Genomic DNA, 21,330 nt, shown 5'->3' with positions numbered 1-21,330 from the left:
CAGCAAGAAAGAAAAGTATTTGAAATGTGAGAATTGGCTTCTGGCGAACATTCTTTAACAGGCTGAAACTGAAGCAAATGAAAGCTTTTGCTGAGGAGTGCCAGTGCCAGAAAGCCATTGTGAAATGCAGTGAAAATGACCTGGAGTCAGAGAATATTACTTTACTCCATTAAAGTACTGTAGTGCAGCTAATAAACAATTCAAAACAACCAGTATCGTAGTATTAATGAGAAAACAGCAGGGTTTCAACAAATATAGTGTAATGTGTTCCCCACATTTTGTTTTAGCTGTTAAAGCAAAGCAGCTCGAATTGGTCTTGCATTACTCAAATCCAGACACCTCAAATTTACACTGCTATTTAAAAAAATCAAAGGCATCATGCTAAAGATGACAACTTGCAGTCGTGCAGGAGGCGTGTCCTTCAGTCTGCTATCGGTCGAATGTCACTGGCATCTGCTTGAGAAACATCTTTTTCCCCAACTGTAATGCACTAGAAACACCTGAAGTTGGCATTTCTCCAGCAGCTGGGAGGGAACTCCGGCCGACAGCCACCTCGATAACACCTCCTTCCCAAATGCATGCAGACATCTTAAAAGCTTTAAATCTAAAAACCCCTCAGGATACAAATAAGAGGTAAAGGCACATTTGGCGATTCACAGTACTGTATTTATCTGAACATCCTATTCTTGCTCATTAAATGTAGGATTTCCAGAGCAGTCAGACAGAAAACACTTTCGGAAGTGCTGGGTACTTGACATCTGCAGAGCTTTTAAATATATCTCGCATATAAATAGTGGAATTGTGCAGCTCTCCCACAGTACTTCCCAAAATAAGAGTGTGCTGGAAGATGCTTTCCCTTAGGTCTTTTGAATATCAAATTGTTGCGTTTGTGTCTGCTCAAAATTAAATAAGTTTAGTCTCATTTTTGCTGTTTTGCATGCAAGGCTGCACATTGTAACATGGAAGATGTTGTTAGCGACCTCTTTAGTTGGCGTTTACACCCTGTTTTGATTGTAGCATAAGTTGTTCTTCCTCATATACCACGTACAGCATTTGGAGGTAAGGGAGAAGAGAGGGAGCAAGTCAACACGGTGCTTCCAAAGACGCTTTCAGAAACCAATATATAGATTTTAATGAATTCAAGAAAAAACATCTTCTAGCATTTCCATACAAACTGAATTCATTTTTCCTACTCAGAAGAATGAAAATCAGCAATGCTAGGAAGGATAATGTGTGATTAGGGAAAGAAAACTATGAAATATCATATAATAAAATATTTTCATAATTTCTGAAACATTTACAAAAAAGAAAACTGAATGAAACCCTGAATATTCAGCATTTCTAGAGACAAATAAAAGCCTGACAGTTATTAAAGCGTGTTCAGAGTTCAATGTTATTAAAATCTCACCTCACTATAAGGCTTCGAATGAAAGTCATTAGTTCTGCTATTGTCTTGAGTGCAGTAAATGAGAGTACATGAGGTATTTCAGTGCACTCACAGGCAGAACATGTGGCTTAATGCCAATTACATTTTACTTGTAAATTAAGTTTATTAGTGGAAAAGCAATCGTAGGTGCATCTTAAATTAACAAAATGTATTCATGCCTTTTCCATAAACGAGCAATTTCAAAATGGTGAACTGCTCTCAAAAGAAATACACTAGGCCTGTATTGTTGAGTTTATCAAAATCTGTTGTAAAAGAAACAAACAAAAGAACTGCCGACTAACATTCGAGATCATACAAGGACCATGTCATCGAGATCTTTCGGTTTAATTCGTGGCAGAGTGCATCTTAAGCAAACCCACGTGTGCCTCTTAAGGTTTCATGGGAACCGATACTGGGTACTGGAAGCAGGAATAAGCCTCTATCTTGGTATCCATTTTGCCAGGTCATATCATATGCACTCAGAGAAATAATGACAGCATGTTTCCCAAATCAGTACCCAAGCTTTATTAGGGTATTAGCTTCCTTGTGCTGTAATATGATGCATGCTGCAAAATACCCTGGCATGGCTAAAATTTGGTAATTTAACACTCACCAGTTCCACACAGGAAGATGTATAAGAATCTAGGAAGCACTTAACTGTGACATCAAGCTCCCAAAAGGATCATGTAGACTATTACATGAACTTGGCTGTAATCGATGACTAAAATTAAATCTAGGCTAACATTAGTTTCTATGTTTAACAGGTGTTACCTGGGTTAGTCTGTGCCAAAATGGTGGTTGGATTCAATGGTGTTGCTTTGAAATGAATTAGAATTATCCAACTAAAACACTAGGCGCTTTTACACGGCCATTTCTGATCCGGATCAAATGCATCGGTACATTTAATCCGGATCAGTGGTGTCACATCTACAATGCCATTTGATCTGGATCAACTTTCAGCTGCAGCAGGGGTCTTCGCATGCCCACTAGCACATAAGTCAAAACTTCATTATATGCATATTAAATAAATGAGTCCTACAGAACACAGAGCTATATCAAAAACTGTCATTTTATCACATTAAGTAAAACCAATGCACTTCAATTTTTTTTGCAACCAAAACACTCCAAATAAAAATACAATTATATATTTTTATAAATAACAAGCCATGTATTGTTCATTTTAACAGTAATTTTATTTATAATATGAGCGTTTATACTGCCAAGATCAAATGCTAACAATGCATTTGATCCGGATCTGTACCATCTCCCTGAGAGGTGCATTTGATCCGATCACTGAGCGTTTACACTGCCATTTTTGAGCAGGATCAAACGCTACCAATGCATTAGATCTTGCTCAGAAATGGTGGTGTAAATGTGCCTAATGTCAGTTGCTACTTTATTCACATGCGTGCTTTACAGAAGTGACAGACAGGTTTACAACTTTTACACTCTATTATCGTTGCACACAAGACAATAAATTATATTTAATAAACTCACGATAACCAATTTATGAAGAGACAGGAAAATAATGACATTTTGCACCGTGGACAACAATGTTTGAAATAACATCGTTAATTGCTAAGTAACTCTTTGGAAACAAATGTACTTACAATGCATGTTGTTCATTTAACCTTGTGGTCATTTGTGTGTATTATCAGCAATTCTGCTCTGGCTAGACATCGAATACTACAAATCTTGCCTTCAGTTTCTCTGTGTATATGGATTCTCTGCAACCTGGCACAAACCTTACCCCATCGGTGCTCAAAAGGTAGAATATAGAGAGACAGATAATGCCTTTGAAGGAATTAACTGGTTTTGTGGTTATATGATACAGGAGGTTGGTAGATTTGCTTTTGAGACAGACTTTAATGAACTGAAGCATGGTTAAAGAAGCCTGAGATTGCCTTGTGCTCAGCCATACCAACCCTACTGATGTTCAAGCTAATTTAACAACTGCTAAAATGCCCCTAAACATCTGTGAAGACTTAGATGCTAGTTTGGATTTGAACCTGTGCATCAAGGCTCACTTGTAGTAACTTCATTAGCTGTATCAAAACACATGGAACAGGAAACGGGGTAAAACAGTAGGACAAATCTGCTACATAATAAACAGACATAGGGACAGTTAGTAATAACAGAGGCAACTCATTGAAATTTCAACCACTTTTCTGTGTCAGATAATGCCAGTTGTATAATTAGTCCCCATCTCCCATTTCAAAACTGTATCCAACATAATTTGTACCGTAATGTAATCACCTTGTTCATTAAATACCTGCTACCGGTCTTCTGGTATCCAATTTCTTTATACACTGAGGTTGAAGCATTTTTTCAACAACCCACCCCCCAGTGGATCTCTCAGAAATCTCTTAAATATTACATTCAGCTACAACACACAAAACTGTATTTAGAAAACACTGGACATAAGACCTAGATGTGACAGTAAAACTTTGGTGTCTTGGCAATACATATACTAGCTTGATGTCTTTCCTTCCTAAACCATTAATATCTGTCACAATTAAGCTATTTTGTTTTCTCCATTAAGCTTCTTTAATCTGCTTTGCGACTGATCCTTCAGAAAAAGAAAATAATTGTGTCCATTTTGGGTCAAACTTCTTACATTATTAAGGGTCTCTTTCTGTGATCTACAGAGATATGGAAGGCAATGTAAACTGATAAAACATGTAGGAATGAGTAACAGAGCTAGAAATTCTGTGCCATGGACTTAAAGCATGCTCACTGTTCATTATGAAAATATGTTGTAAATCAAATAAACTGAATGGTGTACTGATGCTCTATAGAGAGATCATTTTCATATTTTGTTTCATTTCCTTAACTGATGGGCAGAGTTGTATTTGATATTAAAGCAAGTTTTTAATACCCAATAAAGTTGTATTATTGTATGATACATACCATCAATACTTAAACTGATAACCAACATTATTCATGACAGTTATATATAAACAAAAACCAATTCCTGATACTTCCAGACACATGCAACTGAACTTGTTCATGGGGTTTACAGTAATGGATGAAAAGGATCGGAACAAACAGGTGAGAAGTTTGACATGGTACAAGACCGTATGTGAAAAGCGCACTTTATAAAAGTACATAGTAATGGCCAAAGTCAAGCTGCATCAAGACAACACAAAACAACAGTTTCTCCCCATAGCGAAAACATGTCCGTTACACAACTTGGGTTCCTCAATTTTAACGAACGGCTTACCTTTTCCTCTGTACAGTTTCTACAAAGTGCTTCTGTGTACCGAGACTGACCTCATTAAATCACCTACGTTCCCCAGGAATTCGTAACACATGGGCCTCTGTTCAGCTCCCAGACACAGGACTGGGATCATTACTTTTCGCTTGAGTTGGAAAGTATTCGACTGTAACCAATACGGTTTAATAGTTCCCATTATGATATAGGGGGTGTATGAAGCAACAAATTCCTTTCATGTAATGAGACAAAATAATTTCAAGAGGTTAAATGCTTGAAGGTCTGTATAAATCATCTTATTTGATCAGCTAGCAATATTCTTCCAAGGTTTCAAAAATAATAATAATCTCTTACACCCTCGAGATCCAACCCCACTTTACTCTGCCTGACCAAATTTCCAATTAACTGATGCAAATCGGGTAGAACTCAATATTGTTATCAGATGGTAGATAAAAAACCCAATATTCCTTGCATTTCTACTAGTTTGTCTTTTTACACGATTCACAGCAGGCTACTATGTAAGTGAGGAAAAGCTCAGAGACATAATTGAAACTTTGATTTGTTTTTGGAAATAAAGCTGCAGTGGATTTAATCTTGGTTCACCGTATCTCAAACAGCAACCCTATGTTTATAACGGTGAAAAAACTAAAATCGATAATCACACAATGCCAACTAAATGTCTGCCTTCATACAATTTGACTACTGTCTATTGGGTCTTGTGTGTCTATCAAACGAATACATACAGAAAACAATAACATGTTTAGTGTCTCATTGATGTTTTTCTTCCTAAAAGTAATTATTCATGTCGTGCGGCAAGGGAGACATTGCCAGCCAAGAAAGCCAGAGTGATTTCTTTAGCACCATCTTAAAACACAATTTCAAACACAAGCAGATCGACATAATCAGAAACAAAAACAATAAAATGTTACATAAAAGCATTACAGCTACACCACGGCGTGGATTACTATGTGATAATCACAAACCTAAAGTGTTAGAAGCACTCCACTACACATCATGCATAATAACGCCTTTAGGGCTGTGATTATCACACTTTAATCCACCTCCCCAATGTACTTCGATGCTTAATTGGAATACAAATATTTTTTTGTGTTTAAAATACTTGCATTACTTTTGGAAAATTCAAATTATCCCCCCCCCCCCCTTCCAAAGTGCTTTTTTTAATGTATCCATCCCTTTAAAACTTTTAAATAACCCGGACTCACTACATAATACTAAGGCAAGGGGGCACATTATGGCAAGCCAAATTAACATTTAGAGATATCTTTAATTAATTTAAAGACATCTCTAAATCATTTAAAGATATCTGCAAATAATTTAGAGATATCTTTACAAAGCACCTTATTTAGATATCTCTAAATATTTGAAGAGATCTTGAAATGCATTTAGAGCCTCTCTCTAAATGATCATTTGGCTTGCCAAAGCACTTTGAGATTAAAACAAATCAAAGCGATTTCTAAATGGAATGATGATCGAAACTGCAAAAGAGAAGTTGCTGTGAAAGTTATTATTCTGATATTTCCCAAACTAACCTATTTATAAATCTTGTTGTTCTGGCAGCATATGCTGACTCACAGACACACTGTATCTCCCTGCCAGACGGAGGAAGTGAAAGCTATCAAAGGAAATGGTTTTACTTCCTGTTGCTTATTGACAGTGCTGTGAAAGCCTTTCGGTTTTAATTTAATAAAAATAAGACTGTAAACAGAGGCAGAGATGTCTGGGCCTAATACCACCAACAGTACAGTCTTGGTACCCCAAGGCATCGTGGAGACGCATATTTTAGGGCACATGCTTTGCAAAAGAAAATCTTTTTGTTCCCTTTACTGACAAGGCCTTTATAAACCTCCAGAGCATCTTCTGACATGCGTATTAAGCTATGCAAGACACAGGGGAAATGAAGAATGATTCAATACTGATCGCAGCTGTGCCAAATGCAAATGGCACCCATCCCAGCATTGTGAGGAAAATAATTATATTTTAGAAAAGCTTAGTAAGGCACTCTAAATATCTTTCCGATCACAGCAAAAAGATGGCAGAGATGGGAATATCATGTTCAACACTTCTTTGCATTGATACTAGAAAGTATAGACATCCAGTATTGTTGTTCTTTCCGGATAATGAAGAGCAAGCTTGCAGTTGTTGCCTTATGAGTCTCCCAGTATTAGCTTTTCTGAATTGTGATTCAAGTTGTCAGGGTAATAAAAGAAAGCAAGTAGCACACAATAGCGTGATATGTTTGTGTTAATGCTTAATTTAGTGCACAGTAAAAGGGTATGATGGCCACATTATGAAAGCAATAGATTCTGTAATGGTTTAATACTGCTATTGAAGCACTCATGCCCTGTGTTTATTTCTCCATGTTATCATATTGTCATTAGTAACCTGTCTAGGCTATGTGTGTATGCCAAAGCATATAATGATAACTGATCAAATTGAGGAAAGACCTCTGGATAACACAATTAAAAACTGCAATATTTTGACCCAGTATCACGGTTTTGCACTATGTACTATGAAAGTGATGGATGACCAAGTTGGAAACCATTTCCACCACTGGCATTAGGCTACTCTTGATGGATTCCTATAAAGATTTGTTTAAATCCAATTCAGTGGGCTTCCTGTCTCATGACATGCACTTCTTGACGAACCCAGTATGCCCACAGAACTGATGCCTAACTGCCCAGCTGACAGACTATTGGTAGCACTGACAGAAAACAGGAAATCCTATTTAAACCAAATCAGATGCCTGGTAATTCCCACATAAGCCAGGCAAATCTTATCATTAGCCTTTAACACATACTACAGACAAGTCATTCATACCTTAAAACTACAACAAAAACAAATCTCTCCTCTTAAGCAGCATGACGATTTAAAAAAACATGAGGTCTACAAGTGTGTGTGATCAATTTCTCAAGTGCAGAAATGGACAAAATGTTCTTGCTTTCCTGTCTACTTGAGCATCTGAACAAATTACTCACAGAGCTGCATCAATCATTCAGCCTATGTATATAATGAATTCAAATATTTAAGACTTACTAAACTGGCTGGACAACGGCCTTCACTGACTGAGTGTGAGGAACACTGTGTCACATGATGAACTTTTGGGACTAAAATATATGGTTAAAACAATTCCTTAAGCACAAAGTCAATGTGTTTATATTCCATGGCTATCTTTGTCATATACCAGAAACCATCAAACTACAAAGCAAAAATACATAAATAAACAAAAATCAACATTTAGCATGCCCTATTTTCCCTGTGTCGGCTGAATCACTTGGTCTTTTTAAACCAAGCATAAAGAAGATTACGGGTGGATTTAAAACAAAGAATTGTAACAGGATTTGCAAGGTAACAACGTAGTAGAAAGCAATTGGACATTAATTACAATCTTAACTGATTCTTTGCAGATTGGATTGTCTGGCAAACTTACACTTAGACAACCATTTTAAGCTACTTAAATGACTGACTTTTCTTGAAATGATATGCATATGTATATGTTATCATCAGACTCCATTCCTGGCATATAGGGCTCTATTGAAATCCACAACCTGGATGATGGTTTTCAACATGTCAGATTGAGAGAAATTGTGTCAGTAGATGTCCTGACACCTTGAGGCATACCAGCGTCAAGAAGATCACTTGATCTTATATTTAACATATAGTTACCATCCCAGAAGAACGCCTAGTAAAGAATTTAAGTAATAGTAATAGAACAATTTGAGATATTTATAGCAAAAGTCAGTGTGTCATTCATAATTAAATCTGTGTTGCCTTGCTCCACTGAGCCACCATATAATGCCCCTTCACAGCTGTATTAAATACAATAGGAGCAAGGCCATATTCTGTGTCCTGCATACATACAGTATATAACAAACACTTTATCAGACAGCAGAGCTTACATTTTAAGAAATTAAAAAACCAAACTGTTCCATCACACTTGCCAGAAAAGTCTGCCTCATTTCTGCAGAAAAAGGAAGACACAGCAGCGCAGAGAGCACACACTGACAGATTTACAGGAGTGCATTTTCTGTGCATGAGGCACTGTAGTGTGAATGTTTTGCCCAGGGCTTGCTCTGACAGCGAGTTGAGGGCAGATGAAAAAAAATCACTGAAGCTCCGAGAACAAAATAAGAAAAGCGGCAAGAGAAGCAGCAAAGTAGAAAACAGCACAGATAGTAAGCACTGGTAATATTCAATAACTAAGATCTTCAACAGGACCTCTGCCAAGTCCTGGACCCTGAATAGCTGGCCTTAATGGGATCTCCACAATTGACAAATGAATGCCCCTGACTCACTTCTGCATTTTGAAAGGAGGAATGAAAAGACTGCAGAATTCAAATGCATGGACACACACACACACACACACACACACATGAAAAGACAGGCAAACAACACACAGCTACACAAACACAAGGGACATCCCTAGCAGACCCATGCCTGGGAGACGCTACAGCACATTGCAACATCAGCACATGTCATCAAGACATAGGATCTGTGTCTGTGTACTTGGATCATGTTCATATTTCTAGATCTAGAGACGTGACTGAAGTAACAGCTGCCATGCAGTGCCATTAATGCACACTAACAATTACACAGGATTAGCCATCCTCTTCACACATACCTGTACTCCCAAGATTCAAACTAGTGCTTGACTACATATCTGCCACTTGCACCCCTGCGGGTCTTTTTTAATTCCCCCCAAGCAGCAATAATGACATGCTGGCATGCTGTACTGCCGTTTCAATGCCATCTCGGATATAATTAAGCATGCATGCAGTATGTGAGACGGAGCATGCAGAGCAGTACACACACATTAAAACAGCTGGATTGCACACGGGACTTGCCGATCAAGTACATGCATGCATGCCTGTGTGCTGTGGCATGATCTATACAGCTTAAACATCCAAGAAATGCATTGCCTTACCTCTCTCTTCTATGGATCCCGTTATTCTCCCTTACGCGGGGCTAAATCCTTGAGTATGAGGGTGAATCTGTCGAGACGAGAAGGGCGCTGCTGTACGCGGAGCGATCTACACAAATGTGACACTAGGACTGGGATACAACAAGGAGTATCGCCGTGGTATGTCATCAGAGGCGACTGGCATCCTCCTCAGTGTACCCATGCCACCCGAGTCCATCAAAAAGGTGCACAATGATTCTCTAAAGCCTGGCGAGAGAAGATCAGCGCGCATGAGCAAGATTGAGGACGTGCCATTGATGGTAAACGCTCATGAGAGGACACAAGAGAGCGGGCAGCTTCACAAGACGGGCTCGGACCCTAAACAGCACCGATCAACACAGATCAGCAGCGCCCTGGCCGACGTCCACTGTTTTCTCTTTTTTCCTTCTTCTTTTTTAGAGCTGCACTCTCATCCCGGGCTGATGTTAACACTTTTCCAGCAGACGAATCCGGATCAGCGCTCGCCGTGGCGTTGCATGCCGCTTCACAGGACCGGTAGCTGCCCGCAGCCCTGCGCGCAGCGGAGAAAATCAGCGTCTCCGTCCGACTGGAAAGACGCCATTTGTCTGTTTCTGCGAGTTGCGCTGCTTTGAAGAGACCGACTGCAGTTGGGGAACAGGGACGTCGCCCCCTGCCGGCCGAGCGGCGCCACTGCGCGGTGCTGCACTCGCTGGGTCGGGTGGATGTGGAGCCGCTGGTTTGGGCCGTGGGGTGACACTGGGATCAGCGGTTCTTGTGTGTGTGTGTGCATTTAGTAACATTTTAGTTGTTTTGTCTGTTTTTTGTTGTATTTTTTGTTATTATGCAAAACAAGTAACTATACAAAATATCAATTCAAACTATATACAGTCCTACTCATGATAATATAACATTGATTTCTAATAAAAGTTGACATTATTATTATTATTATTATTATTATTATTATTATTATTATTATTATTATTATTATTATTCAGTTAGCTGACGGTTCAGGTCTCATTCTTCTTCCCTAAGGAATATATATGACCTATATGAGTCTTTTACATGAAAAAAAATGAATAGTATAATCCAAAAAGACAGAGAGAGAGAGAGAAAGAGTGGAACAGTTGAAGGCAAATCTGTTACTGGATTTACACTTGTTGTCGTTGTTGCTGTATTGAATCTGTTTTTATCTGTTTTATCTGTTGTTATGAGATGTCTTTCAAAATGCTTCATTTAACGAAAGTGTGTAATACAAAACAATGTTATATTTCACATCTGTGCATGAGGTTAAACAGTCTTTTCTCCCACAGAATGCCAGGAAGCCAGTCCTAATGTACCGGCATATTTGACCATGCTTGTTAATTCATAACAAAGATAGCATAACCAGACTTCATATTTAAAATATTGTATTTATACATGTAAAGCTTCATTCACAATTACAATAACCTTGTACAGGTGGTCTGCTGTGATTTCCTGGAAATGGGTGGCATGAACATGAATATGAATAGTAACAATCTTATTATATATATATATATATATATATATATATATATATATATATATATATATATATATTATAATTCTAAAAACCAATTTATTTTTAAAGTGCATTATTATTTATAATGTATCAACAACAGGATTTTACAACATGTATGACAAAACAACATATATAACATATACTTTATATGAAAATAATACAAATGTTTCTTTTTTTTTGTAAAGTCATAAATTAGATTAATATAATTTAATCCATATCAGGCAATTCCTATATCAGAGCCCATTCTTGCCTATTTACATTAATTTAAAAAAAACAACAACAACAACAAAACAATTTCCCAACTTTGTTTTTACTGATTGGCTATGCCAATCAAAATAATACCCATCAATTTTCTGCATCAACTTAAATGTGTTCTAGTGCACCGGAGGCAGGCCAAAGTAGTTGGTGCTTTAATCACCACTCTAGTTGCATATCTGCTTTACTCCAAATGTACTTTCCACCTCTCTTTAAAAACATCTTCTCATCAAAGCCACTGAATGTAATGGCATTCTCAACACCTACATCAAGGATGGATTTAGATGGGTCTTTTCTGCCCTCTCTGCAATCCAGAAAACGCATCTGAAAATAAACACAAAGCAAAGGCATAAATAAAGATATACCACAACAAGTGTTTAAAGGCTTTATACAAAAAGAAAATGAATCTTATTAAGTGATTCTGAATGTTAGTCTCCCTTTTGCTAAACATTTGAGGTATTTGTTGTTTCCAAAATAGTTTGAATTCAAGTTGAATGATATTTTCACTTCCATTGCAAACATATGCAGTTAAATTTCCCGTAATATCTAGTAATAGTTTGTTTTCTTTGTGCACCCAGAGCAAGTAAAATGTGTGTAACTGTTTCTCCCCTCCCCTAATTGTTAAAGCTCCTATTGTGTGCTGACTCATTTCCTTGCTGCAGCACTTTCACACTGGAATAGTTACAGGAAATGGAACTGCTTCAGCAGAGAAAGGTTTCTCTGTACAGAAAAATCTCTTATTAAATAAAATTGTATATTTGTTGCTAGCAGTTTACATGCAGCATCACTACTTACATTGTATTTACTCAGTATTCACTTAGTAAACATGTACTTACTCATGAGAAAATACCTTTAGCGGTATATGTAACTATGCAACTGTTGTGGTTTTTAATGCTACAATTATGTAGTTACATATATCGTTAAAGCTATTTTTACAGTGATTAAATTGCAGCCATGCATAATTATAGTGTAATGATGTGTCAGTACACGTGTATTTACTCACTGATTACTATGTGAATGCAGTGTAATTGGGGACACTTAGATAGTGATTTTCAAAAGGAGCAAATTCCAAGTAATTTCTAAAATGTATATAAAATGTATTATTGATCCACTTTGTACATCTTTAAAAATGTAACCGAATTTATTTGATTACATAAATCAAGGTTTAAAGATCACTTTGAGACCAACTTCTTAGATTGCTAGACCATTTTTTTAAATGGTGTGTGTCTACGTCAAGTGCTTCCTGTTTTTCTAATTATTTGTAAACCTTTACAGTTTTTCCATGCCCTGTCATGCAATCATTCGTGAAGGCACTATAAGGGTTTTGTACCTAAGCATTATTGAGTGGTATGAGTCATTTCTGCTAAATGATGACATCAGAGGCTTGAGTAGCCAAGAATGATAACAAGAAATATGTCAAGGTGCAGAGCAAATGAATGAAACGAACAGCTGCTATACCAGCGTAGGTTGATACAGGCCTTTAGCATACAATGTAATGAAGGTCAGCATGTCTCAAGAATCAAAAACATAATTTATATAACTGATTGTTAAACAGATTGTACCACAGGCTGCTTATATAAAGCATTAAGAGACAGAACAAAAATGTGCCTTACATATTCATCCAGAATGAGGTACGAATCTCTCATCTGCAAGTAAACAAAACACTTGGTGAATGTCAATAATATCATATATATAATGGCGTACTTTTACCTAGGAAAACTATCCCGTTAGCTATGTAGGCTTTCCCCAAAAACGTTTGTGTGGAAGATAGTCGCCAAAAGGTTTTCCCAGCACGCAAAGATAACTTTCAGGTGTTTGTGTATTTATTTTTGTGTGCTACGGCAGCTACAAATAATTGCCATTGCTGTCCTCAATGCATGCCTTGGAGAAAGTATTAGTATTGTTTTATATCAGCAGATGCAAATGCCTCCCTCCTCTGTATACCTTTTCATTTGATTCGGGCACCAAGCACTTCACGTCACGGTGTCGCTCCAGGAAGCTCTGAAATTCCTGGTCAGTGATGACAAATCTTTCTGCTTCTCTCAGGGCGTCTTCACCTGCATTCTCCCCATCAATAACCAGGCACTGAAATACCTACAGAGCAGGCAGACCAGGGCATGTTATGTACAATGCAGTACGGGCTGATACAAAAGTGGAGTAGTTGGAAGACTTGCATCACATAAGATTATCTTAATAAAGACATCACGATTACTAAGAATTCACTTGTGTCACTATCTGAAGAAGAGCAGAAAAGGCAAAAGAAGAAAGAAGGAATTTACCTTCCAGCGCACTGGACTGAGCTCTCTGATGCGGTCCCCCATATCCTCGTCCACGTTGAAAGTATTGATGACCGAATTGATTTTGAAAGCCACTTTGTACTCTCTGCACCAGTTCTGTACTTTGTATAGGTTTTCCAAGTGGCTTTTCTTCCCCTGTCGTCGGCCTATCATGCTGTTGGTCTCCTCATTGAAACTATCACAGGAAACCGCTAAAATGTCTAGATAATCACCTGCAGGAGACAGGAAATGGTTTGGGTTGCAAGACAGCGATATTGCAAGACACAGACTGAGCAATCAATTCAATTTTTGTCACTTATGTTGTTCAGGCACATCATATGATGCCCATGTGTATCCCTCTCCCTGTGTACACTTATACATGTTAGTTTACAGAATGTTTTCAGCCTATAGGCCTATGCATTTACTTATCAAGATTAAGATGAAAGTGAGAACATCCCGAGTCAATCCACTTATCGAAATACATCACTGATTTCTTTATTAAAAAGTTAATGTCACTGAAAATACGAATTATTGTAATTTGTATTCTTCCCTTACCAAATGAACATTTTCAGAAAAGTAATCCAATTGTATCTGTGAAATCAGTGCAATGTGGTTTAACACCACTTCGTTGTGTGAGAACACTAAACCCTACCCTTCAGTTGAGGCCTTTACACTACTATTTGAACTACTACTGCACTCATAGTATTCAAATGATGTTGCAGGCTTTACATCTGCATTCATAGGATTGAAATTATTTTGAAAATATTAGTTCCAAAAGGTCTATCAGTAATATAACGTCCACTTGAATCTGTAACAACTTTACGCTGTGCAATAAACTCTTCTGCCATCTGCAGTTATGAACCGATACTGCAACCAACCGATCTGCGAGCTTGTGTATATAGGCCAGTGGTTCCCAAACCAGTCCCGGAGCCCACCCTGCTTTGCTCTTTTTTGTTCTAACTGAGCTAATTGCTTAATTGAACCCTTAATTGAACTATCAGCTCAATTAAAGGTTCAATTAAGTTTAAGAGCTCAGTTGCAAAGAAAACCAGCAGGGCAGAGGGGACTTCAGGACCGGTTTAGGAACCACTGATATAGGCTATATATACTGTAATCTCAAATGTCAAATGAATGACAGTGTAGTGATGTACTTACCATATTTCTGAAACCACTTCTCTCTTATCAGGCTTCCATTGCTTACAATGCTTACACTTTGCAACTCCAAATCTTGTTTGCAGAATTGAACCAGTTTTCCCAAAAAGTCACCACGCTCGTGTAAGAAGGGCTCCCCTCCAGAAAAGTTGATTTTTTCCATTCCTAAACCATAAGAAAAAAAAATCAAAATAAACCAGGGGCACCCTTTCAGTTCTATCTATTGTGTAAAAGAAGAAAGTGAAATCGATTGAAGTAAAAGTACATAATTGAACACACAGGATATTATTTTAATAAACGGTATAGATTAACAGACGGGAGAAATAGTGATGGAGGAAGGTGGACACATTTTACATTTGCATCAGCTTTAATATACTTAAAAATATAATAAAAATAATTAGCGATTCTTCATTGAGATATTATATATAACATAGTTATATACAGTATAGCATAGTTTAGAGAATATGAAGTGTGCTAGCAATAAAATAAAAATAAATCATATAAAATAAATAAAATGGAAATAAGAGCAAACCAACTAGTTCAGTATGGGGTGCCAAATGTGAAACAGCACACACTTTTTTTATAGTGTCTTTTTAAATCTTATGTTTTTTTTCCAGATTTAGTAAATACTTTTATAAATATTTCTTTTTTTAATGAAATACTTAAATATATGCTAAATCTGTTTTTTAAAATAAATATTTATCGTTTGATTAAATATTTAACTAAATAGTCACAAAATAAATGTATATATTTAGTCTAAATATACATTTTAAATATAAATGTAAAAAATGAATGCAAATGTCAAATCTAAATCTAAATGTTAAATCTAAATCTAAATGTTAAATGTGGAGTTTGCAAAATAAATATTTAGCTAACATGCAAATGAGCCCCGCCCCTCTGGCCAGTCAGCCTCTCACAGCAGTGGGCGGGGCTTCAGTAACCCTGTAATGGGAGCCGTTTCGGTGCGTCGGGGCATCAAATTGTCTGATTGTGTTTCCCTGATGCGGTCAGAGGAGCTAGTGGTCACTGATGCACTGAGGGGACACGGGCTCCCAGTAAAACTGACCACTGAGTGGACATGGGCTCCCAGTAAAACTGACCACTGAGTGGACACGGGCTCCCAGTAAAACTGACCACTGAATGGACATGGGCTCCCAGTAAAACTAACCACTGAGGGGACACGGGCTCCCAGTAAAACTGACCACTGAGGGGACACAGGCTCCCAGTAAAACTGATCCACTCACAGATAAAGAGTTTCCCACTTAGAGACACTGGCCCACAATCACACCAGCAGATTGGGTTTATACTAAATAACACACAGTCCTGCTCATCAGTGGTCACTCATATTGTATTTCTAATAAATAACACTGTCCTGCTCATCAGTGGTCACTCATATTGTATTTCTAATAAATAACACTGTCCTGCTCATCAGTGGTCACTCATATTGTATTTCTAATACATAACACTGTCCTGCTCATCAGTGGTCACTCATATTGTATTTCTAATACATAACACTGTCCTGCTCATCAGTGGTCACTCATATTGTATTTCTAATACATAACACTGTCCTGCTCATCAGTGGTCACTCATATTGTATTTCTAATAAATAACACTGTCCTGCTCATCAGTGGTCACTCATATTGTATTTCTAATAAATAACACTGTCCTGCTCATCAGTGGTCACTCATATTGTATTTCTAATAAATAACACTGTCCTGCTCATCAGTGGTCACTCATATTGTATTTCTAATAAATAACACTGTCCTGCTCATCAGTGGTCACTCATATTGTATTTCTAATACATAACACTGTCCTGCTCATCAGTGGTCACTCATATTGTATTTCTAATACATAACACTGTCCTGCTCATCAGTGGTCACTCATATTGTATTTCTAATACATAACACTGTCCTGCTCATCAGTGGTCACTCATATTGTATTTCTAATACATAACACTGTCCTGCTCATCAGTGGTCACTCATATTGTATTTCTAATAAATAACACTGTCCTGCTCATCAGTGGTCACTCATATTGTATTTCTAATAAATAACACTGTCCTGCTCATCAGTGGTCACTCATATTGTATTTCTAATACATAACACTGTCCTGCTCATCAGTGGTCACTCATATTGTATTTCTAATACATAACACTGTCCTGCTCATCAGTGGTCACTCATATTGTATTTCTAATACATAACACTGTCCTGCTCATCAGTGGTCACTCATATTGTATTTCTAATACATAACACTGTCCTGCTCATCAGTGGTCACTCATATTGTATTTCTAATAAATAACACTGTCCTGCTCATCAGTGGTCACTCATATTGTATTTCTAATACATAACACTGTCCTGCTCATCAGTGGTCACTCATATTGTATTTCTAATACATAACACTGTCCTGCTCATCAGTGGTCACTCATATTGTATTTCTAATAAATAACACTGTCCTGCTCATCAGTGGTCACTCATATTGTATTTCTAATACATAACACTGTCCTGCTCATCAGTGGTCACTCATATTGTATTTCTAATACATAACACTGTCCTGCTCATCAGTGGTCACTCATATTGTATTTCTAATACATAACACTGTCCTGCTCATCAGTGGTCAGTCACCGAACCAGCGCACCGAGTGGTCGGTCACGCCTGTAACCAGATGCATTGTGGGATACTCGTGTATAAAACACTCAATGTAGGAGAGATCGTGAGATTCAGACAGTTTAATTTATAACGCATCATAAGATATGCATGTATGAAGTTTCAACATGTTTTTAATTTCCCCGAAGTTAAGTTCGTAACAGAAAAACCGAGCTTTGTGAGCTGCGCTTGCTAAGCACTGATGAAGCTGAACCGTCTGCTGCGTCTTCTCTTCAGCCTGATTCCACAAAGAAATAAAATGTGGTGTTTATGGATTTTGTTTCCTTTTCAATGCAGGGTGCGGACAGGATCTCTCTTTTCATAATTACAGAAAAAATAATATATTGCACTCGCTGTCACTACATTTCAGCCGCCGCCATTTACAGGATCACGCCCCCCACGGCTGTGAGAGGCTGACTGGCCAGAGGGGCGGGGCTCATTTGCATGTCAGCTAAATATTTATTTTGCAAACTCCACATTTAACATTTAGATTTAGATTTAACATTTAGATTTAACTTTTTAGATTTAACATGTATCTTTATATTTAGCATTTAGATTCATATTTAACATTGACATTTAGATTTCACAATTACATTGAACATGTATATTGAGACTAAATATTTAAAAGCTATGTATTTATTTTGTGTCTCAGAGATTTCGGATTTAGTTAAATATTTAATCAAATGATCCATATTTATTGTTAGCATTTATGTAAACATTTAATACCAAAAAAAAAAAAACACTAAACATTTATAAATATGCAAACACCTTCTTAAGTATTTACTAAATCTCTAAAAAAACAAAAAACAAACACAAGATTTAAGTTTTAACAGAAAAAACACAATCGAAAAAAGTGGGCGCCGTTTTACCTTTGGCCCCCACAGCTCAGTCTGCGCCCAGGAACGGAACTCACGCCCCTCTTACCTGCACGCTTAAGCAGCCGCAGCCCCCGCTGGGCTTCTTCTATAGGCAGGACAAAGGAGGTTTTTGCAGTGTGGAAACAAAACCCGCATTTGTAATTGCACTGCCGTGTGAAATGGTAGTTGACACTGGTGGGGACCGGTGCATCTGGGGCTTCTTGCCTCTGGTCTCTGGCGCCTGGACGGCTGCTCCTCCCTGCGGGCTTGCAGGAGACTCTGGCCGGGTCTCCCTCCTCGATGCTCAGCCCGACCCAGCTCCAGCAGGCGCTGCCCATGCTGCACAACACGCTGCACGCATTGCTCACGCACAGGTGCAGGATGAGAAAGATGTCAGTGGCAAACATGTTTCCTCCCTCTGCTGCTGCTGCAGTCCTTGTATCTGGTGTTTGCCTGGCACGGGCCGATGTCATGCCTTATATATAGCGTCAGTTTGGCAGCCCGAGTTTCGATATGCAAGTATCGAAACCGAAATTTCCCCCACTGTCAACTTTAATCAGGAGTTATTAATAAAACCAACACGCTGTGACCCCTTTTGACAAATAATGGATGAGACATGAAACATTTTAAGTGCATAATTTGGAACTGCAAACATATTGATCGTGTGCACATAAGTACATTCATATATATATATATATATATATATATATATATATATATATATATATATATATATATATATATATATATATAAAAAGAATGATGATCTACTAAATCAAAAATATAAATAAAATACTGCAGTACTGAAATATAAATATCCCTCCTCTATTCCATGGGTAGGTTTTTTGGGTACTTGTGCCATTATAAGTAGTATAACCGATTATGTATTTAATATTGAGAACTAGTCATTAATACATAAACAAACAAATGCATGACGTCGTTATGCATTTTCATGTTACAGTTTACTATGGTTATGTCATATGTCTATACAAATAACTGTTCCCTACCACAGAAAACCTGCAGGTTATCATAATTAAAACATTAAATTGCTCCAATCACACAAATCAGGAAATTAATATTTGCATCTAGGCTACTTCTGTATGTATGTATGTATGTATGTATGTATGTATTGGCAGACGATCGACTTACAAAACATAAGACAAGACAAGCCCAAATTGAACACTTCCCAAACATATCACCAGGGAATATGCACAGCAGATTCATTTAGATTATCCCGGGGGACAAAATGCAGCTACATAGTTACTGTATTGCAATGGCTTCCATTAGGCACGCATACGTATCCCAGCTACCTATTACGTTGCGAAAACGTTGTGACAATGTTGCGTGTCAGCTGGGGGTAGGGGAATCCCGGGATAGTAAATAAGCAGCCAACTGAGAACATGTTCACAGGCAAAAACAAATACAAACTCCCAGATAACGTGACCCTGCAATGAGTTTCAATTTCCAGGTTAAATGCTGCTTTAGTTTCCTTTTCACTACGTCAGCCTGGTTAGCTTTCGATTCCTTTTACCCCCCCACCCTTCCCTCAACTGTACTTTAAAACGCAGTTTGTTTTCATAACCCATTGCCAGCACATCTGCACGCCTCTGCTCCTGAACATGGCCAGACGCCTGGGCTGTCACCTCAATCAATGGTGTTCCCGAATGTGCGCCATAGAGTTGGACCGGCGGGGAGACCCTGTCTATTTTGCATTAAATCCCAACCCACCCTCTTACAGCGAGCGCCTGGGTATCCATGACTTTCTGGATCAAGGCAAGGGCTATTCCGTGCATGTGTCCGCAGGTGACAGGATACAAAGCGCCAGATTATATTGCGAGCTGCAAAACACACTGGCGACGCAGCTGCCGAGAACCTGCAGCGTCTGGGCAATGCACGCCTTCCAGCCAGATGTGGACAACTCAGTGATCAAGGGCTTCTTCATCCAGGACGCACAGGACCTCCCGCACACTGGAGGGGTGCTGCAAGATCTAGTCCAGAGACACAGACTGGACCTGTGCTCCTATGTTCCCGGTGAAGATGGCACACAGTGGTGGCAGTGGATTTGGTCCCAGCCGGATGACAAGACAATGAGGGTGGTCCATAAATATTGCATCGTGGCCGCAGACATCCCAGAGCAACACCCATCGGTGCTGAGCATTAGGAACTCGGTTGTGTTCTACAGCTTTGAGGATGCGTACACAGTTTTGCAAGAGGTATGGTTGAATCCCGTTGAATCCATACTGTGCATTGTGAACAGTTATTACTTTTTGAGTGAGTCACAGGGGAGACATTTGAGTTTTTGAACATCACTGCACATAAACATAACTATTAAGTCTGTAATTGAGTACGCAAGCTACTGTTGATAGCACCACTACCACAACAAATCAAGCACATTGCACCGTCGCCACACATCTGGGAACGCCCCCCCTCTAGTGGAGAGTAATGGACCCACGCTGTCCCACACATGCATGTTAAACCCATTGCCTTTCTTTCTGGTTTCACTGTTTCAGGACTTTTGATTGATTCAGGCTATTTCTGCTTTTTCTTTGTATATGTCCCTTTTGTATCTATTCCACTGAACGTTGGGGGATTTGAAGGCAGCACCCAGTTGGTTTGCTGTGTAGCTACAAAGTTTGAACAGTGAAGCAATCAAAAGGCCCACCCAGTTGGCTAAATGTGTAGTAAGAATTGTAGAAATGACATGAAGTGAAATCATGTTGAATGGTGCAATGGATTAGTAAAAGGATACTGTTTCACCACGCAAAAGCAAACCAAAACCACAATAAAAAGGCCGCCACTGGGAAAGAAAGAGTAACAATTAGTGGTCTGAAACATCTATCTTACACAGACAGGGTAAATTAACTCAACGATTTAACCTTCAATAGATCACATAATGAACATCTTTTTTTCAAGTTTTTAAAAGTACATTTCAGAATGACACTGACCAAGTTATCCTAATGGACAGAGCATGCACGATTAGAAATTTGAGGCCTGTCTTTACACCAAGTTTTGAGGGTGTTTGCAATTAACTTCT

General features: G+C 38.3%; 3 protein-coding genes across 3 annotated transcripts in view; 1 reads left to right on the top strand and 2 right to left on the bottom strand.

The window, feature by feature from the left end:
* The window catches only part of rnf144aa (ring finger protein 144aa), a 44,088-nt gene extending 33,866 nt beyond the window's left edge, over positions 1-10,222 (bottom strand). The window contains exon 1 of the mRNA XM_066716146.1: positions 9,583-10,222. The gene's annotated coding sequence lies outside the window, so the exon portion shown is untranslated. The remainder of the gene's footprint in view (positions 1-9,582) is intronic.
* Positions 10,223-10,968: 746 nt separating this feature from the next.
* On the bottom strand, positions 10,969-18,981 carry rsad2 (radical S-adenosyl methionine domain containing 2). Its single transcript, XM_066716133.1, has 6 exons — positions 18,364-18,981; positions 14,803-14,964; positions 13,651-13,880; positions 13,316-13,465; positions 12,985-13,017; positions 10,969-11,695 (listed from the first exon to the last, which is right to left on the bottom strand). Exons 1-6 carry the CDS (start codon positions 18,767-18,769, stop codon positions 11,531-11,533), a joined length of 1,146 nt encoding a protein of 381 aa, XP_066572230.1. The 5' UTR covers positions 18,770-18,981; the 3' UTR covers positions 10,969-11,530.
* An 818-nt stretch (positions 18,982-19,799) lies between these two features.
* Positions 19,800-21,330, top strand: part of cmpk2 (cytidine monophosphate (UMP-CMP) kinase 2, mitochondrial) — a 7,558-nt gene continuing 6,027 nt past the window's right edge. Inside the window, exon 1 of the mRNA XM_066716122.1 lies at positions 19,800-20,509. Coding sequence (XP_066572219.1) covers positions 19,916-20,509 — 594 coding nt within the window. The 5' untranslated portion in view covers positions 19,800-19,915. The remainder of the gene's footprint in view (positions 20,510-21,330) is intronic.

The sequence above is a fragment of the Amia ocellicauda genome, chromosome 1 (assembly GCF_036373705.1).
Source record: "Amia ocellicauda isolate fAmiCal2 chromosome 1, fAmiCal2.hap1, whole genome shotgun sequence".
Taxonomy (NCBI): domain Eukaryota; kingdom Metazoa; phylum Chordata; class Actinopteri; order Amiiformes; family Amiidae; genus Amia; species Amia ocellicauda.
This window is presented reverse-complemented; position numbering and strand designations above follow the sequence as displayed.

Bases quoted from the DNA above. Each gene is read 5' to 3' on its own strand.
- rsad2 (XM_066716133.1), bottom strand. From the start codon at position 18,769: ATGACATCGGCCCGTGCCAGGCAAACACCAGATACAAGGACTGCAGCA. The intron at 13,881-14,802 runs GTAAGTACATCA...TGTCTCCTGCAG, and splicing joins GAAGTGGTTTCAGAAATATG to GTGATTATCTAGACATTTTA. The intron at 13,466-13,650 runs GTAAATTCCTTC...CCTGCTCTGTAG, and splicing joins TCAGTCCAGTGCGCTGGAAG to GTATTTCAGTGCCTGGTTAT.